The 21,653-nt window shown below is 41.4% G+C and overlaps 2 protein-coding genes across 5 annotated transcripts in view; one reads left to right on the top strand and one right to left on the bottom strand.

Annotated features, from left to right (window-relative positions):
• ska1 (spindle and kinetochore associated complex subunit 1) overlaps window positions 1-21,653 on the bottom strand; it is an 86,939-nt gene that overhangs the window by 31,822 nt on the left and 33,464 nt on the right. For 2 of the 4 annotated variants that reach the window (XM_073064082.1, XM_073064079.1), the window contains exon 1: window positions 105-291. The exons of 1 other annotated variant lie outside the window; for it this stretch is intronic. The gene's annotated coding sequence lies outside the window, so the exon portion shown is untranslated. Of the gene's footprint in view, window positions 1-104; window positions 298-21,653 lie in introns of those variants that run through there. One more of the 4 variants, XM_073064080.1, reaches the window with a different exon arrangement.
• The window catches only part of cfap53 (cilia and flagella associated protein 53), a 39,825-nt gene continuing 18,707 nt past the window's right edge, over window positions 536-21,653 (top strand). Inside the window, exons 1-4 of the mRNA XM_073064076.1 lie at window positions 536-716; window positions 7,693-7,919; window positions 13,091-13,264; window positions 19,853-20,156. Coding sequence (XP_072920177.1) covers window positions 621-716; window positions 7,693-7,919; window positions 13,091-13,264; window positions 19,853-20,156 — 801 coding nt within the window. The 5' untranslated portion in view covers window positions 536-620. The remainder of the gene's footprint in view (window positions 717-7,692; window positions 7,920-13,090; window positions 13,265-19,852; window positions 20,157-21,653) is intronic.

Raw genomic sequence — 21,653 nt, 5'->3', positions numbered from 1 at the left:
ATATTCCTCTTTTACATTATTTATTTATTTATTAGTAACACACATTGCACCGTACTGCTGCCGCAAAACAACAGATTTCATGGCATAGGCCAGTGATATTAAACCTGATTCTGACGGGGAGGGAGTCGATCGGTTCCTGGAGAAACCCTCTGTCCGGGCACGATCAGATCAGCGCCCCCACCGTATGGTTTTCACAGCTTGTAGTAGAAACAATTATAAATCACTAACAATCTCTCAAAGAAAACGTTACTAACGGCTCTTCTCTGAAATTCGCGCCGAGCCGGAAGAAGTCTCGCGAGATCCCGTGAACCTCGTTAATTAGTTTCGCGTCACCATAGAAACCGTTTGAGCGCTGACAGATTAAAACATGCATTTTTAAATTACTAAATTACAAAGTAAATTCTTTGATAACACGAACATCCAATGCAGTTAATGTAGGAAACGTTTCGCTGATTTGAAAGCAGCGCTGTTGCCATGGTGAAGACGCATTTCCCTGGAAACGGGCTTGTTTCCGGTTGCGGCGGCCGATGTTGCTGGTTGCCGGGGTGACCGAGTAGAGGGAAGTTTGTGGCCGCGGCTGCACAGAGTCTTTTCTTTAAAACACCCCGAGTTTTCCCAACATGTTGCCTGAGAGAGAAAAGACGGCGGACACTCGTTACCGGTGCGGCCCTCGCTGCAGGGAGGTGACGGGCCCAGCTCCGTGCACTGTGGCCGTGGTGAGTAGCCCGGCCCGGGTTCGGGTTCGGGTTTGGGTTTGGGTTTGCCCGGGGAATCAGAATCAGGTTTAATATCACTAGCATGTGTCGGGAAGCTTGTTGTTTTGCGCGACCTTACATTGCAAAACACAATAAAAAGAAACTATAAATTACTATAAGAAGTACATCTATATCCATCTATCTACACACACTGTGTGTGTATATATATAAAAAATTAAATTAGTAGGTCAAAAAATTGAGATCGATGAGATGGGTTCATTGATCATTCAAAACTCTGATGGTAGTGGGGAAGAAGCAGTTCCTGATAGCAATGAGAAGAAGGCAAGAGGACATATCCTGGATGTGGGGAGCCCTTTTTGAGGCATCACAATAGACAATAAACAGTAGGTGCAGGAGTAGGCCATTTGGCCCTTCTAGCCAGCACCGCCATTCACTGATCATACCCAATCAGTACCCTGTTCCTGCCCTCTCCCCATATCCCTTGACCCCACTATCTATAAGAGCTCTATCTAACTCTCTCTTGAATGCATCCAGAGACTTGGCCTCCACTGCCTTCTGGGGCAGAGCATTCCACATATCCACCACTTTCCGGGTGAAAAAGTTTTTCCGCATCTCTGTTCTAAATGGCCTACCCCTTATTCTTAAACTGTGGCCTCTAGTTCTGACTCACTCATCAGCGGGAACATGCTTCCTGCCTCCACTGTGTCCAATCCCTTAATAATCTTATGTCTCAATCAGATCCCCTCTCATCCTTCTAAATTCCAGTATATACAAGCCCAGTCGCTCCAATCTTTCAACATATGACAGTCCCGCCATTCCGGGAATTAATGTTGTGAACCTACGCTGCACTCCCTCAATAGCAAGAATGTCCTTCCTCAAATTTGGAGACCAAAACTGCACACAATACTCCAGGTGGGATCTCACCAGGGCCCTGTACAGCTGCAGAAGGACCTCTTTACTCCTATACTCATTCCTCTTGTTATAAAGGCCAGCATGCCATTAGCTTTCTTCACTGCATGCTTGCTTTCATTGACTGATGTACAAGAACACCTAGATCTCATTGTACTTCCCCTTTTCCTAACTTGACTCCATTTAGATAGTAATCTGCCTTCCTGTTCTTGCCACCAAAGTGGATAACCTCACATTTATCCACATTAAACTGCATCTGCCATACATTTGCCCACTCACCCAACCTGTCCAAGTCACCCTGCATTCTCATAACATCTTCCTGACATTTCACACTGCCACCCAGCTTTGTGTCATCAGCAAATTTGCTAATGTTACTTTTAATCCCTCCATCTAAATCATTAATGTATATTGTAAACAGCTGCGGTCCCAGCACCGAACCTTGCGGTACCCCACTGGTCACAGACTGCCATTCTGAAAGGGACCCATTAATCGCTACTCTTTGTTTCCTGTCAGCCAGCCAATTTTCAATCCATGTCAGTACTCTGCCCCCAATACCATGTGCCCTAATTTTGCCCACTAATTTCCTATGTGGGACTTTATCAAAAGCTTTCTGGAAGTCCAAGTACACTACATCCACTGGCTCTCCCTTGTCCATTTTCATAGTTACATCCTCAAAAAACTCCAGAAGATTTTCAAGCATGATTTCCCCTTCATAAATCTATGCTGACTCGGACTGATCCTTCTACTGCTATCCAAATGTGTTGTAATTTCCTCTTTTATAATTGACTCCAGCATCTTTCCCACCACTGATGTCAGGCTAACCGGTCTATAATTCCCTGTTTTCTCTCTCCCTCCTTTCTTGAAAAGTGGGACAACATTAGCCACCCTCCAATCAGCAGGAACTGTTCCTGAATCTATAGAACATTGGAAAATGATTACCAATGCATCCACGATTTCTAGAGCCAACTCTTTAAGTACCCTGGGATGCAGACCATCAGGTCCCGGAGACTTATCAGCCTTCAGACTCAACAGTCTATCCAACACCGTTTCTTGCCTTATATAAATTTCCTTCAGTTCATCCTTTACCCTAGTTCCTTTGGCCACTATTACATCTGGGAGATTGTTTGTGTCTTCCCGAGTGAAGACAGATCCAAAGTACCTGTTCAACTCATCTGCCATTTCCTTGTTCCCCATAATAAATTCACCCGTTTCTGTCTTCAATGGCCCAATTTTGGTCTTAACTATTTTTTTGCTATTCACATACCTAAAGAAGCTTTTACTATCCTCCTTTATATTCTTGGCTAGTTTATCTTCGTACCTAATTTTTTCTTGGCGTATTGCCTTTTTTGTTATCTTCTGTTGCTCTTGAAAAGCTTCCCAGTCCTCCGGTTTCCCGCTCATCTTTGCTATGTTATACTTCTTCTCTTTTATTTTTATACTGCCCTTTACTTCCCTTGTTAGCCACGGCCACCCCTTACTCCCCTTAGGATTTTTCTTCCTCTTTGAAATGAACCGATCCTGCACCTTCTGCATTATTCCCAGAAATACCTGCCATTGTTGTTCCACTGTCTTCCCTGCTAGGGTATTGTTCCATTGAACTTTGGCCAGCTCCTCCCTCATAGCTCCATAGTTCCCTTTGTTCAACTGTAATACTGACACATCCAATTTTCCCTTCTCCTTCTCAAATTGTAGGTTAAAACATATCATATTATGGTCACTACCTCCTAATGGTTCCTTTACCTCGAGGTCCCTGATCAAATCTGGTTCATTGCACAACACTAAATCTAGAATTGCCTTCTCCCTGGTAGGCTCCAGTACCAGCTGTTCTAAGAATCCATCTCGGAGACACTCCACAAACTCCCTTTCTTGGGGTCCAGTGCCATTCTGATTCTCCCAGTCTACCTGCATGTTGAAATCCCCCATGACAACTGTATCATTATCTTTGTGACATGCCAATTTTAACTCTTCATTCAACTTACACCCGACATCCAGACTGCTGTTTGAGGGCCCGTAGATAACTCCCATTAGGGTCTTTCTACCCTTAGAATTTCTCAATTCTATCCATACTGACTCTACATCCCCTGTTTCTATGTCCCCCCTCGCAAGGGACTGAATATCATTCCTCACCAACAGAGCCACCCCATCCCCTCTGCCAGTCAGTCTGTCCTTTTGATAAGATGTATATCCTTGAATATTCATTTCCCAGGCCCTGTCCACTTGAAGCCGTGTCTCTGTTATTCCCACAACATCGTACTTGCCAATTTCCAACTGAGTCTCAAGCTCATCTACTTTATTCCTTATACTTCGTGCATTCATATATAATACTTTTAATTTGTTACTCCCCTCTCCTTTCATATCAATTCCTATTTCACTTGGCCACACTGTATGATCTCTTCTTGAGCTTTCTACTCCATTGATTCTGTTGTCCTTTTTAACTTTTCTTATTTTCACTTTCCCTTTAACTCCATCCTTATATTTCCAGTTCATCCCCTCCCCCCCCACTACTTAGTTTAAACACATCCATGTTGCAGTGACAAACTTGTCTGCCAGAATGCTGGTCCCCCGCCTATTAAGGTGCAACCTGTCCCTTTTGTACAATTCATCCCTACCCCAAAACAGATCCCAGTGGTCCAAGAATGTAAATCCTTGCTTCCTGCACCAGTTCCTCAGCCACACATTCAGATCCATGATCTCCCTGTTCCTGCCCTCTCCAGCATGAGGAACTGGAAGCAAACCAGAGATAACCACCCTGGAAGTCCTGCTTTTCAGCCTTCTTCCGAGTTCTCTGAAGTCCCGCTGCAGAATGTCCTTCCTCTTCTTCCCGATGTCATTTGTGCTGACATGCTCTACCACTTCTGGCTGTTCACCTTCACCCTTGAGGATTCCCTGCAATCGGTCCGTGATGTCTTGGATCCTTGCACCAGGGAGGCAACACACCATCCTTAAATCTCGCCTGTTTCCGCAGAAACCCCTTTCCGTACCTCTTACTATGGAGTCCCCTACTACCATGGCTCTTCCTGATGTCCGACTCCTCGGCTCTGCTTCTGCACCAATTTTCGGCTCACAGACCTGTCCGCCTCTCAGACTGGCGGTATCTTCTGTCCCGACAGCTTCCAAGACGGTGAACCTGTTTACGAGAGGTACATCCCCTGGGGTCTCCTGTACTTCAACCATCCTTTCCTTCCTCATCATCGCCCCCTTTCTCTCTTCACCTTTTGAAGATGTCATCAATGCTGGGGAGGCCAGTGCCCATACTGGAGCTGGCTGAGTTTACAACTTTCTGAATCTTTTTCTGACCTGTGCAGTGGCCCCTCTGTACCAGACAGTGATGCAACCAGTTAGAATTCTCTCGACGGTGCATCTGTAGAAATTTGTGAACGTATTTAATGATGTACCAATTCTCAAATTCCTAATGAAATACCGCCGTTGCCGTGCCTTCTTTGCAATTGCATCAATATGTTGGGCTCAGGATAGAAAGTCCGAGGGACCCAGACATCACAGCATCACAAACATAGGAACAGATGTTTCGAATGGCTCTTCCTGTTCATTTGTTAGATCTTGTGCCGAGTTGGCTGCTGAATTTTGAAAATCTGACTATATTTTATAAATAATTAATTGGAATTGGATTATTGTCACATGTATGGTACAGTGCAAAGTTGTGAGAGATGAGCATGGTACTTCAAAGACTTTGGAGAAGAAAGGGAAAGCAGTAATAAAGGATTGGTGAGAGAACTGTGTGAAGGTGGTGTGGTAAGAGAATTAATCACATCAGCTAGCCCCAAATTGGCTTATTATTGTCTGGTGTACCAAGTTACAGTGAAAAACTTGTCCTGCATACTGCTCATACAGATCAATTAATTACAACAGTGGGTAAGGTAGAACAAGCTAAAACAATAACATATTGCAGAATAAATAACAGTACCAGAGAAAGTGCTGTGCAGGTAAACAATAAGGTGCAAAATCATAACAAGGTAGATTACAAAGTCATAAATGGAAAAGATTTTGCAGATTTTGGAAATCCAGTACAACACACACAAAATGCTGAGGAATTGGTTAATGAACAATTGACATTTAAAGTTGAGATACTTAATCCAACCAGGACATCAAGGTTCCTGATGAAGGGTCTCGACCCAGTGCATTAATGGTTTATTCATTTATATTGATGCTGCCAGACCTGCTGAGTTCCTCCCGTGTTTTATGTGTGTTGCCTTTTAGCAGGATTAGGAAAATTTGTGGATTGGCTGCCTTTGTATAGCTGCTAATGAGAACTGAAAATTATATACTTTCACTCCTATTCTGTTGATTCAAGATTGTTTCATGTCATTTCCAGTAGACAAATGTAACGCAGAATGAAATATTTGTTACTCCAGATCCAAAAATAAAGAACACAGTAATAAAAAAAATGATTACATAAGATAGCTTATATGCATAGATTGATTGTATGTCCATGAAGTGACACTAGGCACAGGAGCGTTTGTACATAAGGGGTATAGGAGCCATTCACCTGTTTTCTATATAGATTGTATTCGGTGTTGTGTGTTTATTATGATAAATAGTCATGTGAGTGAAGGTATGGTTTAAAAAAAGGAAGGGAATAAGCTACATATTTGTGCTTTGTTCAGAACAATTTTGAGCTGGGAGCCCACGGATGTCATCTCTTTTGCTGACCACTTAAGTACACTTATTTGTGCTTCATTGTGTTTAGTTTCATTGCTTCAGGATTGTTGGTTTTGTTAGTTGCTAATAAAGGGTCAAGTACAGTTTTTTGACTTTTGGAACATTATTATTGGATCAATTGTGATTGCAAGATGGTGGCGCGATGCAGCGCGCAGCGGCCACTCCAGGAATGGATATCTGTTATCTGTAAGTAGGGGTCGTGTACAATCCTGTTTCGATGGAGACGGATGTCTGAAGCACGGAGAAACATCTGGTGAAACTTTTGAAATGCCTGTTTCACTGCCGCTGCTACTGTGCAATCAGAAAAATCTCCGGAAGGAAGGCCCCGAATCCTCGGCTTTGCCTGTTGCTTGGCAGCCGGTGCCGGTGTCGAAGCGCTCGGCAGAGATGGTGCTCGGTGTCAGAGGGCTGGTCGGAGGCTCGAAGTTTTCGGACGGACTCAGAATTGGCTGTGGTTGGAGCTCCCAAAGTGCTGTATCAGCAAGCTGCGGCGTTGGAGGTTCATGGCAGGAAGAGTTTTTCTTCCTTCTACCGTCTGCGTGAGATGATGGGCTGTCGGGACTTTAAGACTTTCTTTTAAACCGTGCCATGGACTGCTCTTTATCAGATTACGGTATTGCTTTGCACTGTTGAAACTATGTGTTATAATTATGTGGTCTTTGTCAGTTAGTCTTTTATCAATTATGGTATTGTCTGCACTGTTGAAACTATATGTTAACAATAACTATATGTAACTATGTGGTTTTGTGTAGCTTTAGGTTTGTCTGTTGGGTTTGTAGTTCCTTTCCGGGGAACGTGCTAAGATGGTAGCGCGATATCGATACGCAGCAGCCTCTCCGGACTCTGGATTGGGGATTACCAAACGTTATGTGATTTTTCTTGTGTGGTCTGTTTTCTGCTTTTTAATGATATCATTCCAGAGAACATTGTCTCATTTTTTAACTGCATTGTATTTGTGGTTTATAAATGACAATAAACTGAATCTGATCTGAATCTGAATTGTGGTGCCATCATATAAGGATAACAATTCCTGAGGGTCGCCAGAGCAGCATTGGTTTAGTAACTGCTTATTCCCATCGACTTGCACCGGGACCACAACACTCCATACTTCTACTATCCATGTACCTATCCAAACTTCGCTTAAACATTGAAATTGATCTCACTTGTGCTGGCAGCTCATTTCACACCCTCAGGACCCTCCAAATGAAGAAGCTTCCCCTCATGTTCTCCTTAAACTTTTCACCTTAGTTTACTAATCTCTTTACTAATTCCTTAATTTGTGTTACTAATCTCTTAGTTTACTAATCTCTTGGCGTCAACTGGAATTCTTTTGGTTGTGATAGGATGTGGCAAGGTGAAAGTCAAACAATATTGTTGTTACGTATTCTAGATGGAGAAACGTGTGGGACCCACGATTCAATCAAAATGGATGAAAGAAGCTGAATTGGAGTTAGTTCGTGATGAATATCGAAACTTTGTAAAAGACTTTGAAGCATGCAAAAAAAAGAATACGCTTAAGTTGGAAGAAGATCATAAATGGTTATTGTGCACCATTAGACACAGACTCAAAAGGGCAATGGAATTTTATAAAGACAACATCGAAGAACGAAGAGAAAGGTAAATCAATGGCCATACTGACTTTTAAAGATGAAATTAAACCTCCGAAAATCTGTAACAACATTTACTTTAACTTGAAAGAGGGACATTATGGGTAATAGTAATTTAGAACATAGAACACAGAATGGTATAACTCAGGAACCAGCCCTTTAGCATGTGTTGTTGTGCCAAACTAATTAAACCATCGGTGCCTAATTAAATTAATCTCTTCCGCCTGCATTTGGTGTATATCAGGGGTGTCAAACTCATTTTAGGTCATGGGCCGGATTGAGCAAAATGCAGCTTCATGCGGGCCGGATCAGTCAGACGCGTGCGAACGCAGCTTTCGTTGCCTCCGTTTTTTCAGCCTGCTCTCATGTGTCTCAGTCTCTGCTATAACTACACAGTGTTTCACTTTACAAATTCTGTTTCTTATGAAGAAGACTGCCGAATAAACACTAAAACCCTTGAAAACCTGGTAACTGAATAAACTCAGCATTAGCCATATCATACGCCATAGGCGCTTCGATTACTGGGGCCAGCTTTAATAGTAATTAGATATTATCTCGCGGGCCAAAGATAATTCCACCGCGGGCCGGATTTGGCCCGCGGGCCTTGAGTTTGACATATATGGTGTATATGCTGTGCTCCCAAAGCAGCCTCCTCTACGTTGGGGAGACCCAACGTAGATTAGGTGCTCGTTTTGTTGAGCACCTCCACTCCATATACAAAAAGCGGGAATTTCTGGTGGCCAACCATTTCAAATTGCTATTCCCAATTCTGTTCTGATGTGTTGGTGCTTGGCTTCCTCTTTTGCCATGATGAGGCCACTCTCAGGTTGGAGGAACAACACTTCATATTCTGTCTGGGTAGCCTCCAACCTGATTGCATGAACATCGATTTCTCCTTCCAGTAAAAATTTCCTTCCCACTTCCGTCTTCTGCTGTCTCCATTCTGGCTTCTTACCTCTTCTCCTCATCTGCCTATCATCTCCCCCTGGTGCTTGTCCTCCTTCCTATTCTTCCATGGTCTACTCTCCTCTCCTATCAGATTCCTTCTTCTCCAGTCCATTAGCTTTCCCATCCACCTGGCTTCATCTATCACCTTCTCCCCACCTTCTTGTTCTGGCATTTTCCCTCTTCCTTTCCAGTCCTGATGAAGCGCCTTGGTCCAAAACGTGGACTGTTTATTAATTTCCATAGATACTGCCTGACCCGCTGAGTTCCTTTGTGTGGCCTTAGATTTCCAGCATCTGTAGAATCTTGTGTGTTTGTGGTCCACATCCCTCCATTTTCTACATATTCATCTGCTTGTCTGAGAGCCTTTCAAATACTTTTATCACATCAGCTTCTAACTCCCCTGGCAGCACATTCCAAAAAAAATGACTTGCTCCACAATCTCTTATGACTTTTATGCTCTTACTTTTAATGCCCTCTAGTTTCAACCATTTCAACCACAGGAAAGTAAAATTGGCTGTCTACTCTACTTCTCCCTCATAATTTTATAAACTTCTATCAGGTTTCCCATCAGCCTCCACCGCTACAGAGAAAATAGCTCAAGGATAAGTTCTTCGAAATATGAATACAAACTTTGTGACATTTTTAAAGTATAGTAGAAGGAAAGATTTTGTCAAATTGCAAAACGGACATATGGTTTTCTTTATTTATTCAATATTCAGTTATTAGAGTGTTTTTATTACTACATGTAATGCATGGTTTGATACTGAGATATGTAATCCCAGAATTTGTTTAGTATGGATATTTTGTAGGGGTGGCATGGTAGTGTAGCAGCTATTGTAACACTATTAAAGATCCATCCCGTCCCAGACACTGTCTGTTCAATCTCCTGCCATCAGGTAAGAGATAGAGAAACATCTTAGCCAAAAGAGTTAGACTGAGTTTCTTCCTGAGGGCTGTTGTACAGCTGAATAGTGCTACACCAATGACTTGTCAATGTTCTTTGAGTGTTATGAACTATCAAAGTCACTTGGTGCAGGTAAATATGGGATTTTTTTTGAAAAAAAATTAAGCCATTCTGCATGTATTGTAAATATCTGTTTTACACAGACTGGAGTAGCACCGCAATCTCGTTGTCTTGAGCATTAAGCATTGTCTTGAGAGTTGTTTTATTTTATTCTAATTCTGATTATATTACAGTACCAGTAGCCCACGTTGAATTCTGCCGCTGTCTGTAGAGAGTTTGTATGCTGTCCCCGCGGCACTGTGGATTTCTTCCTGGTGCTCTAGTTTCCTCCCATTTCCAAAGACATACAGGTCAGGGTTAGTGAGTTGAGGGTGTGCTATGTTGTTGCTGGATGTGTGGTGACTCTTGCCCCAAGCACATCTTTGGACTGTGTTAGTTGTTGACACAAATGGTGCATTTCATTCTATGTTTCACAGAACTTTGTTTTGTGCTCGATTGTGTTCTTTTATCATTCTTCAATTCAAACAAAATTGATCACAAGCTGAAGTGTGAGCTGAACATGGAGTTACAAGGTCATCTGGGAGTATACTGAATGATGGAATCGTCAGTCCAGCTCTATAAGCAATGGGAATTCAATGCAGAGAGGAAAAGGATAAATAAAGTTGGATTAGACACAGAATGAGAACTAGTAAGAATGGCAGATGGAGTTTAATTTTGGCCAACTGTATGTCAAAATCAGGTCTAATATCATTCACGTCTTGAAATCTGTTGTTTTGTGGCATTTCAATACATAATAATAAAAAGAACTATAAATGACAAAAGATATATATATTAAATAAGTAGTGCAAAAAGAGCAATGAAAATATATGAAGGGGTTTGTGGGTTTATTGTCCATTCAGAAGTCTGATGATGGAGGAGAAGAAGTTGTTCTTAAAATGCTGAGTGTGTGTCTTCAGGCTCCTGTACCACCTCCTTGATGGTAGCAATGAGTAAAGGGCATGGTCTGAGTGATGGGATCCTTAATGATGGATGCCACCTCTTTGAGGCATCACCTTTTGAATATGTTCTCAATGCTGGGGAGGCAAGTGCCCATGACACGGGTGACTGACTTCGCAACTTTCTGCAGTTTTTTCCAATCCTGTGCGATGCAACCCATTAGAATGTTTTCTACGGTACGCCTGTAGAAAATTGCAATTCTTTGGTGTCATATCAAGTCTCTTGAAACTCTTGATGAAATATAGTTACTCAGAGTTCAAAGTAAAATTTATTATCAGAGTACATACATGTCACCACATACAACCCTACGTTCTTTTTCCCTTGGGCGTACTCAGCAAATCTATAGAACAGTAACTGTAAACAGGATCAATGAAAGAGCAAAAGCATAGAAGACAAAAAACTGTGCAAATGCAAATATAATAGCAAGATAAAGAGTCCTTAAAGTGAGATCATTGATGGTGGATCATATCAATTACTGTAGTTACCCTCTTTTTTTCAAGAGCCTGATGGTTGATGGTTGTCACACCATTTTTTGTGATTGCATCAATATGTAGGGCCTAGGATACTGTAGATCTTCAGAGATGTTGATACCCAAGAACTTGAAACTGCTCACCCTTTCCACTTCTGATCCCTCAATGAAGATCAGATATAAAAGTACAAGTATACATGCTAATGGAAGGCCCTTAACAGTGTTAGTGAACAGAGGGATCTTGGGGTCCAGTCCATAGCTCCCTGTAAGTGGCTACACAGGTTGATAAGGTAGTAAAGAAGGTATATGGCGTGCTCGCCTTTATTCGTAGAAGCACTGAATTCAGCAGTTAGAAAGTTATGTAACAACTTTATGAAACTCTGGTAAGGCTGTATCTGGAGTATTGCATTCAATTCTGGTTGCTCCATTACAGAAGGGATGTAAGTGATTTGTTGAGGATGTAAAAGAGGTTCATCAGGATGCCGCCTGAATTAGAGAGCATGTGATATAAGAAGAGGTTGGACAAACTGCAGTTGTTTTCTCAGGATGAGTAGAGGCTGAGGGGTGTGAATCTAACAGAGGCTTATAAAATCATTAGAGGCATAGACAGAATAGATAGCCAATATCTTTTTCCAAGGCTGAGCATTTAAAGGCGAGAGGTAGTAAGTCTAGAATGTGGGTCGTGTATTCTACACAGAGTGGTGGATGCCTGGAATGCTCTGCCATTACGAAAGAGGTGTTTAAAGGCTCCCCACACACTCATGAATGTGGGGAATGGAAAGGTGGACGTTGTGAAGGGAGAAGTGAGCTAGTTAGGTTCAGTTTGATGTGTTTTTACATTGTGTTTTTGTCCATCCTTTCTTGTTGCCATTTGGTGCGATTTGTTAGTTTTTTTGTGTGTGTGTGTGGGGGGGGGGGTAGGGTTGTGGTTGGGGGTTTGGGGATTGATGTTCTTGATGCCGTTTGCTTGATTTTTGTTTGTGTGGGGGGTTGATGATCGTTTAGCCATTTATGCGATTATTTTTCTTGCCATTTCCAAGTTTTTTTTGTGCAGGGGGGTTTGATATTTTTCTTTGAATGACCCCCATGGTTTTCTTTGTTTTGTGGCAATCTGAAGAAGACGAATCACAGAGTTGTATACTGCATACATACTTTGATAATAAATGAACCTTTGAATTAGTTTAGCACAACATCATCGGCAGAAGTGCTGTTCTATTTTGCATGTTCTATGAATCTCTTCACTACAACTTTGCTATTAAGCCATAAGACATAGGAGCAGAATTGGTCATTTGGCCCACTGAGTCTGTTCTGCCATTCCATTGTGGCCAATTTACTATCTCTTTCAACACCATTCTCCTGCCTTCTCCCTGTAATCTTTGAATTCCTGACTAATCAAGAACCTATCAACCTCTGCTTTAAATATACCCAATGACAGCCTCCACAGCCATCTGTGGCAATGAATTCCACAAATTCAGTACCCTTTGGCTAAAGAAATTCCTCCTCTTCTCCATTCTCAAGGGATGTCCCTCTATTCTGAGGCTGTGCACTCTGTTCCTTGACTCCTACTGCATAGGAAACAGCTTCTCCATACCCTAGGTCTTTCAATATTCAATAGGTTTCAATGAGATCTCCCTTCATTCTTCTAGACACCAGTGAGTACAGGCCTTTTTAAATTGAATTATTTTAATCCAGTTAGCTTGATCTCAGTTAATTTTGATTAGTGGAAAATCACATTAATGTTAGTGGAATTTCTTCTCCAATACACCTGCAATACCTTTAAAATATTTTTTTTCAATCACTTGAGGCTACGAGATCTTCTGGAAGCTGAGGAGAAAGATTACATGAATCAACTGAACCTTTTGGGAGAAACAGTTTTAGAACGACAAGCAAAAATGAGGCAACAAGTAAAAGACCTTAAGATACAAAGGGAGCAGGATCGACAAAAACTGATCGCAGAAAAACTTGATCAACAATTTCGGTATGTATAGTATTGAAATAAACTGTGCAATTGAGCATAATATCTCACTTTTCAATGTCTGAAACCCTCAAAAAAAAACCTTTACAAAATAGAAATGTGAATGCTGAATATCAGGGAGCAAATATTTGGGTAAGCACGAGAGATTCTGCAGATGCTGGAAATCCAGAGGAACACACTGACAATGCTGGAGGAAACCAGCAACTCGGGCAGAATCTATGGAAAAGGATAAACATTCAAGTTCAGTTAATTGTTTATTGTTATTCATTTGTATATGTCTATACTGCCAAACACTACAATGTTCCTCTGGATCAAGATGCACAGCACAGTACATATAACTCACACACCCAACACATAAAGTAATACTACCACAAATAAATAATAAGGTGTATATATGATACAAGTTAAAACGTAAACAGTATAATGCTACTGACACTTCATATGTCATGAGACCTGGGTGGTGGCAGGGAGTACAGTAGTCTAATGGCCTAGGGGAAGAAGCTGTTTCCCATCCTAACAGTCCTTGTCCTAATGCTACGATATCTCTTACCTGATGGTAGGGGGTCAAAGAGATTGTTGGATAGATGGGATGTATCATTGACAATGCTAAGAGCCCTGATGATTATCTCAAATGGGTGGGGGAGAGACCCAGATGACCCTCTCAGCAGTCCTCAAAATCCTTTGTAAGGACTTCAAGTCAGATGCCTTGCAGTTTCTGTACCAGACAGTGATGTAGCTGGTCAGGGTACTCAGTGGTACTCCAGTCAATATTTCCTGTCCTGATGAAGGGTCTTGGCCTGAAACATGATCTATTTAGTCCCCTCCATAGATGCTGAGTTCTTCCAGCATTTTCTGTGTGTGTTGCTAATGTTTAGGTGAGGCAACAAGTAAAAAACCTTAAAATACCAAGGGCGCAGGATCGACAAAAACTGATCACAGAAAAACTTGATCAACAATTTTGGCAAACACGAGGAAATCTGCAGATGCTGGAAATTCAAGCAACACACACAAAATGCTGGTGGATTACAGCAGGCCAGGCAGCATCTATAGGGAGAAGTGCTGTTGAAGTTTCAGGCTGAGACCTTTCATCAGGACACCTGATGAAGGGTCTCGGTCTGAAACGTCGACAGCGCTTCTCCCTATAGATGCTGCCTGGCCTGCTGCGTTCCACCAGCATTTTGTGTGTGTTGCTTCAACAATTTTGGTACGTTTTGTATTTTGTATTGAAATAAACTACGCAATTGACCACAGAACTAAGTATGTTAGATAAAGTGAGCTCAGCTTATATTTTATTTTCGCTCTGGTATGTCATAGATTTTAAGACTGATTAATAGCTTTGAGTCATTCACCCAGATGTTTGGTTGTTGAGTTCTAACATGACATACTTTCCTTAAACCAGAACAGCTGAAAAAATATGGGGTCTGCACAGTGTGCCTTCTAGCCTAAAGAGAAAAACACAGCAAAAGAGAGGAACTTTAAGAAAAGATACTGTATGTAAAGGTAGAGTTGCTTACATTTTTACAAGGGCTACCCTTACTCCTTTAACTCATTCCAAATACGTATGTACAACTGCAGGTGTAAAACTGAGGTGCCACAACTCAGTATCTAAAAATGCTTCACCTGGTCTCACCTATCAGCTGCCAGCTTGCATTCCTTCCCTTCTACAACTTGTTCCCTCTTCTTACTCCAGTCCTGATGTAGAGTCTCTGTTCAAAGCATGGACTATTTATTCATCTGCATTGATGCTGCCTGACCTGAGTTCTTTCAGCATTTTGTGTGTGTTGTTCTGGATTTCCAGCATCTGCAGAATATTGTGCTTATAGTTTACAAATGTCAAGTCATCTGATTTTGCTCGCATTCATATTCAAGTTTTAATTTCATGTTTTGTAGCTGTTTGCCTTTTTCTATTTTACCAAATTAATAAAAAATAATAACTTTTTGGTAAAATTCAATTGGTAACCATAACTCAACAAAGATTAAGGGTTAGCTTTATTTCTTAAATATACATTGAAACATACAGTTTTTTTTTAAATCAACGACCAACACAACCTGAGAATGTGCTTGGAGGCAGCATGCAAATATTACCATGCTTCTGGCACCAACATAGCATACCCATGTGCCCACTAACCTGTATGTCTTTGGGATGTGGGAGGAAAACTGGAGGACTCAGAGGAAACCCACTCATTCACAGGGAGAATGTATGAACTCCTTATAGACAATGGAGGGAATTGAACCCAGGTCACTGGCAGTATAAAGCATTAAGATAACCACTATGCTACCATGCTGCCCATAAATTTAATTACACTGGATTCCAGTTAATTGGGGCACTTCAGGACTAATACATTTTGAACCAATTAAGTTGTTGCCCCTGTTAGTTGAAGTTTTGTGGAAATAGCTTAAAAGGTATCAAAGGGCAATAACTTCACTGGGTGGTTTTTTTAGACCCCCCCTCCCCCAATAGTAACAGGGATCTTCTCCGTGGATTGTCACCTTGTTGAGTCTCAAGATGGCGCTCATGGAGTAAACCGCTTCTAGGCTTTGCTCCAAACCTTTTACGTCTTTCTAACCTACAAACACCCCTTAAAGGATCTTTTTATACTTATTCTAAAGGGGTCTAAACATACAGAATTTTTCCTTTTAATTATTGGAATTATTCTCAACTTGTTGAAATGTCTAAAGCAAAAGAATCGAAACAGACGAAAGAACAGATAACTTTAGAAACAATTATGAAGTTTATAGAAGACAAATTTGAAGAACAGGAGAGAAAATTAACCGCAAAGTTTTTTCCGCTTGGCGAACGTTTGAAAGTGGTTGAAGAAAAGCTCCAGACACTTACGCTGGAATCACAAAAACAACAAGCAAGTATTTTGGCTCTTGAAGAAGCCGCTTGTAAGAAAGATCATATAATTGAAAAAATGCAAGAAGAGCAAACTTCGACGTCTCAACAGATGGATCGCTATAAAGTTAAAATTACTGATCTGGAAAATCGCTCTCGAAGACAAAATCTTCGGCTAATTGGGATTCCGGAAAAATTTGAAAGCGGTGATCTTACCGTTTTCTTCTCTAAATTTCTAATGGATGTCCTGGGTTCAGAGGTACTGGATACTCCCCCGGTAATCGATCGGGCACACCGTATTTCCTGGTTTCGGACTGATTCAAGTTTGAAACCACGACACGTAATTCTCCGGATCCATTATCCCCATATCAAAGAACGTTTGATTCGGGCAGCTTGGAAAAAAGGTATGATATGCTATCAAGAATTCAAGTTTCGCATTTTGGAAGATTATAGCCCTGAGGTTTTAAGGGCTAGGCTGGCTTTGGGATCGGTTATGTCGAAATTTCACCAGAAAGGCTACAAGCAAGCGCTGTTATTTCCAGCACACTTGAGAGTCACGCTTCAGGATGGAACTTTTCGGTTGTTTAAATCTCCAGCGGATGCTCAAGGTTTCCTGGAACAATGACATTCTATCGGGCTGACCAATGTAATCTAGCCTATAGATTTGGATCTGTTATAGAATGACATTTGGTTTTTTTTGGGGTATGGTTTACATGTATTTCTTATATACGGTTAAAGTTTTTTTCGCTGGGTTTATTTTGACTTTAATATTTTATCATATTATTAATCTATTAGCATTGAAAATAACTTATTAGGGTCCCTTTTTCCTTTTTGTTTTTCTTTTTTAAATCGATATATGCTCATTTTTATACTTTTAACATTTAAATATTAAGATTTGAAAAAAAATAAAATGGCGTTTTTTCTTCCCAACAGACTTTAGTGTTTGGAGCGTCATAACTGTTTTGATGTGTTTGAAAGTTTTAAACTTTCATTTATTGTTTTAATTCTTTTTTAACCCTTTTGTTTATATACATTTATAACACTAATTTTATATTTTAACTTTTGTTATATCAACCCTTTTTTATAATGTGGGTTGTTTGTATTTTTTTTAACTTTGTTACGTTTGAGTTGCCGTCTTGAGACAAGGGGGTAATTTTAGTATTAGATCGCTCGCTTGCCTCTTTTTGGCTTTTTTCCTGGGGTTTTGAGGGTGGTGGGAGGGGGATTTTTCTTTTTTCTTTTTTTTTCGCTTGCTTTTTGCTTAGTTTTATTTCATGGGCTTATATGAAACTACAAAAATGGTTGCAGTGCTGTGACTTCCAGTTTCCCCTTGAACTTACTTCCTTCTTCCGGGTTCATGAGTTCACTTTTCTTTCAAACTTATGTGTTAACTGTAATATATATTGTCAATATGGATAAGACTATTAACTTTGTTTCTTGGAATACTAATGGTTTAAATCATTTGATCAAATGGAAAAAAACATTCAAAGTATTCCATAGAATGAATGCTAATGTTATTTTTGTACAAGAGACTCATGTAAGGAAGGTGGATTGTCACCTTGTTGTGGTGGAGAAGATTGTGTGGTCTTGAGGTCCCGAGAGCAATGCCGTCTGGAGCTATGCTCCTGGTAGGGTCAGCCATGGCGGAAAGGTCTAGGGTGAGGTCCCTGACAAAGAACAATCCAACCAGGACCTCAACGGTGGAACAGGCGGATGAAGTTACTTCAAACTCAACGGCTGTGAAGGTGGATGAAGGCTGCAACAAATCCATCAGCTCCAATCGTTGTGGTTTCCGTGCCACTGGAATCAGTTGGTTGATTTGTGAAGTATCGTGTGCTTCTTGGAGTGCAACATCAAGTACACGTTAAACAAATACACGCACAGCCATCTTCGCTCTGTGGAAACGGAACGAAGACCATCATCCTCGACCTCGAGGGATAGCCACGACGAGTAACAGGGACATCGAGGAGCAAATATGGAGGCAGATTCTGGAATGGTGCAATAATAATAGGGTTGTTGTGATGGGAGATTTTAACTTTGCTAATATGGACTGGCGTCTCCTTAGAGCAAGGGGTTAAGATGTGGTGGAGTTTGTTAGGTGTGGTTAGGAAAGTTTTCTGACGCAATATGTAGATAAGCCAACTAGGGGAGAGGCTACACTTAATCTGGTATTGAGAAATGAACCTGGTCAGGTGTCAGATCTCTCAGTGGGAGAGCATTTTGGAGGTAGTGATCACAACTCTATCTCCTTTACCATAGCACTGGAGAGGGATAGGAGCAGACAATTTGGGAAAACATTTAATTGGGTTAGGGGGAAATATCATGCTATTAGGCAGAAACTTGGGAGCAGACGTTCTCCAGGAAATGCATGGCAGAAAAGTGGCAAATGTTGAGGGAACATTTGCATGGTGTTCTGCATAGGCATGTTCCATTGAGGCAGGGAAAGGATGGTAGGGTAAAAGAACCACGGTGTACAAAGGATGTGGAAAATTGAGTTAGGAAGAAAAAAAACTTACGGAAGGTTCAAGAAACTAGGTACTGTTAGAGCTCTAGAAAATTACAAGGTTGCCAGGAAGGAGCCTAAGTATGAAATTAGGAGAGCTAGAAGAGGCCATGAGAAGACCTTGGCAGGCAGGATTGAGGAAAACCCCAAAGCATTCCACAAGTTCGTGAAGAACCATGTGAGAATAGGACCAATCGGGTGTGATAGTGGAAACGTGGTGCATGGAGTCAGAGGAGGTAGCGGAGGTACTTAATGAATACTTTGCCTCAGTATTCACCGGGCTATGCGGTAGGGAAATTCTAGGCATTTTCTCGAGTAGGTTACATGGTTGGCACAACATTGTGGGTTGAAGGGCCTGAAATGTACTGTATGTTCTACAAAAAGACAAACTACAGTTTAACTGAGTAACAAATTGTGTATTTAAATGAAATACAGAGCAATTAGAACACCATCAATACTATTACAATAACATAGTATTAATACTAGTAATAAAACTGTATTTTAGTCCCTTATAGTTATTGAAGGAGGAATTCCTTCAGTGTATGCTGCCATGTTAGAAACGTAGTAACAGAAAACCTACAGCACAATACAGGCCCTTCAGCCCACAATGCTGTGCCAAACATGTACTTACTTTAGAAATTACCTAGAGTTACCTATAGCCCTCTATGTTCTTTTGAATAGCTGTAAATGAACAAAATCAACATGGACACTTAGTATAGATAATGGACTGCCTTCATACAATGCTATTGATGGTTGCATCCTTCAAATTTTCATTTTCATTGTAACATTCATGATTGTCCATACCTTCCAAATCCTTGTAGTTCCTAACTTGTGGAAGTAGTGAAAGTGCTTCATTTTCACTCTTAACTGTTTCTGACATTGTTTGTCTGACATTCAAACAACAGAATGTTTGAAACAGTAGTAAGCAAAACAGTTCTGAATTGTCTTACTGCTTTATTTCTTGCCAAATATCAGTGAGAAAAATCTGATTTTTGAACACATGTAACTATTTGCTTTGAACACAGTGTTGTGTCTAACTTGTGAAGTGCACATGAGTGCCACTAGTTAGAAACTGTTCAGCAGCAATCTGTCTCCCAGTTCAGCAGCACAGTGTCCCAAATAAACAAAGTGAATCCCTGTTATTTTCTCTATTTCATTTTTGTTCGTTAAAAGTTGTCCCAAATAGGTGGCTACCCCTATTACCAATGGCCCAGTTAACCAGAATGCAATGTATTTTGTGCTTATATTTTAGGGAGCAATGCAAAGAGCTTCAGGCAGAACTATCTCACCAACGAGAGCAGGAGCTGGCCAGGGACTGGCAGGCACAAATTGAATTCAACAGGAGACTGCAGAATCAGAAAAAGGAAGAGGATCAGCTCTTTGATGAACTGTGGGAGAAGGATCGACTTGCCAAAGAGGAGAGGGCAGATAAAGAGCTGGCAGAGGAAAACCAGAAAAAGCAGGAAGCCCTGGCTATTCAGCTGAAGCAAATAGCGGAAATCAACACGAAACGCGTGGATCAGAAGCGTCAGAAAGAACACGAGGCAGAGGTGATGGTAAGAAAAGAAAATACCTCAACAGAGTAACACGTTATTTTACCAAATTTTAATACTGTTATATGTTCAATGTCTGAAATCCATCCTGTTCTTTATGGGTGGGTTTCCTCCCACGTTGTAAATGCCAACAGTTTACGATTAGTGAACTTTGGCATGTTAAACTGGCAACACTTGCGGAAGCTGCCAGCACAATCCTCACTGATTTGATCTGACACAAATGAAGCATTTTACTGTATGTTTCGATGTAACAAATAAAACCAATCTTTCCACCCCTTCCCTTATTTACTCACCCTCCCACCCTTTCTCCCCCTCCTCCCCCCTCCTTCCCCCTTCCTCCCCTCCTGTCTTCTCCCTCCCCTTTTCTTCTGCCCCCCTCCTCCTCCCCCCCTTTCTTCTGTTGGGTTTCAACACCTCTCTCTGTAACTGGATCCGATCCTGCTCATCTTGACAGAAAGGCCACAGCCAGTCCATGTTGGCAGAAACATCTCTAGTTCCATCAAGCTAAGCACTCGCGCTCCCCAGGGCTGCATGCTCAGCCCATCTCTGTTCACGTTGCTGGCGCATTACTGCATGGCTAGATCTAGTTCAAACCGAATCATCCAGTTCACTGACACATTTGTGGTTGGCTTCAACAATGACAAGAAGAAGAGGTAGAATGGTGTGAGCACAACTACTTGAGTCTCACTGTGGACAAGACCAAAAGATGATTGTGTTCCATGGCAAGATGCAGGCTGACCACTGCTCACTGGATATACAAGGCTCCTCCTTGGAGAGAGTTAGGAGCACCAAGTTTCTGGAAATGCACATTACGGACAATATCACCTGGTCCCACTTTTCGTCAGGAAAGCATAGCAATGCTTCTACTTCCTGAGGAAATTAAGGCCTTCCCCTTCCCCCCCACATTTTAACCAATGTTTGCAGGACCACTAGCGAGAGGGTCTTGAGCAGCTACATCACTGTCTGGTATGGGAATTGCAAGGCATCTGATCACATATCCCTACAAAGGATCTCTTTCTTTCACCCATTAGAATGTGTGACGACACTTGGGTTGTGTTGGTTGTTAATGCAAACAGTGCATTTCACGGCCTGTACTGATGTACATATGATAAATAAATCTGAATTGCATAAGTATTTATTTTTCCCAAGATTTTCACATACATGTATAATATAAAATGCCAGAGGAGTGCCAGTAACATCATGAAGGATCGCACCCACCCTGCTCAGACTGTTTGTTCCACTCCCATTAGGGAGGAGGCTATGTAGCATCCATGCCAGGAGCCAAAAACAGTTACTTTCCCCATGCAATAAGGCTGATCAACACCTCCACCCACTAACCCACCCCTCCACACCCCCAACCACCACTACTTTATCATTTCCTGTCAGTCACCTTATGTACAGTCACTCTCATATCGAGCATCACTTTATGGACATACAATCTATGTATATAAACTATCTTATGTAATATTTATATTTATTGTATTTTTTATTATTATCTGC

Source organism: Hemitrygon akajei, chromosome 13 (assembly GCF_048418815.1).
Source record: "Hemitrygon akajei chromosome 13, sHemAka1.3, whole genome shotgun sequence".
NCBI lineage: Eukaryota > Metazoa > Chordata > Chondrichthyes > Myliobatiformes > Dasyatidae > Hemitrygon > Hemitrygon akajei.
This window is presented reverse-complemented; position numbering and strand designations above follow the sequence as displayed.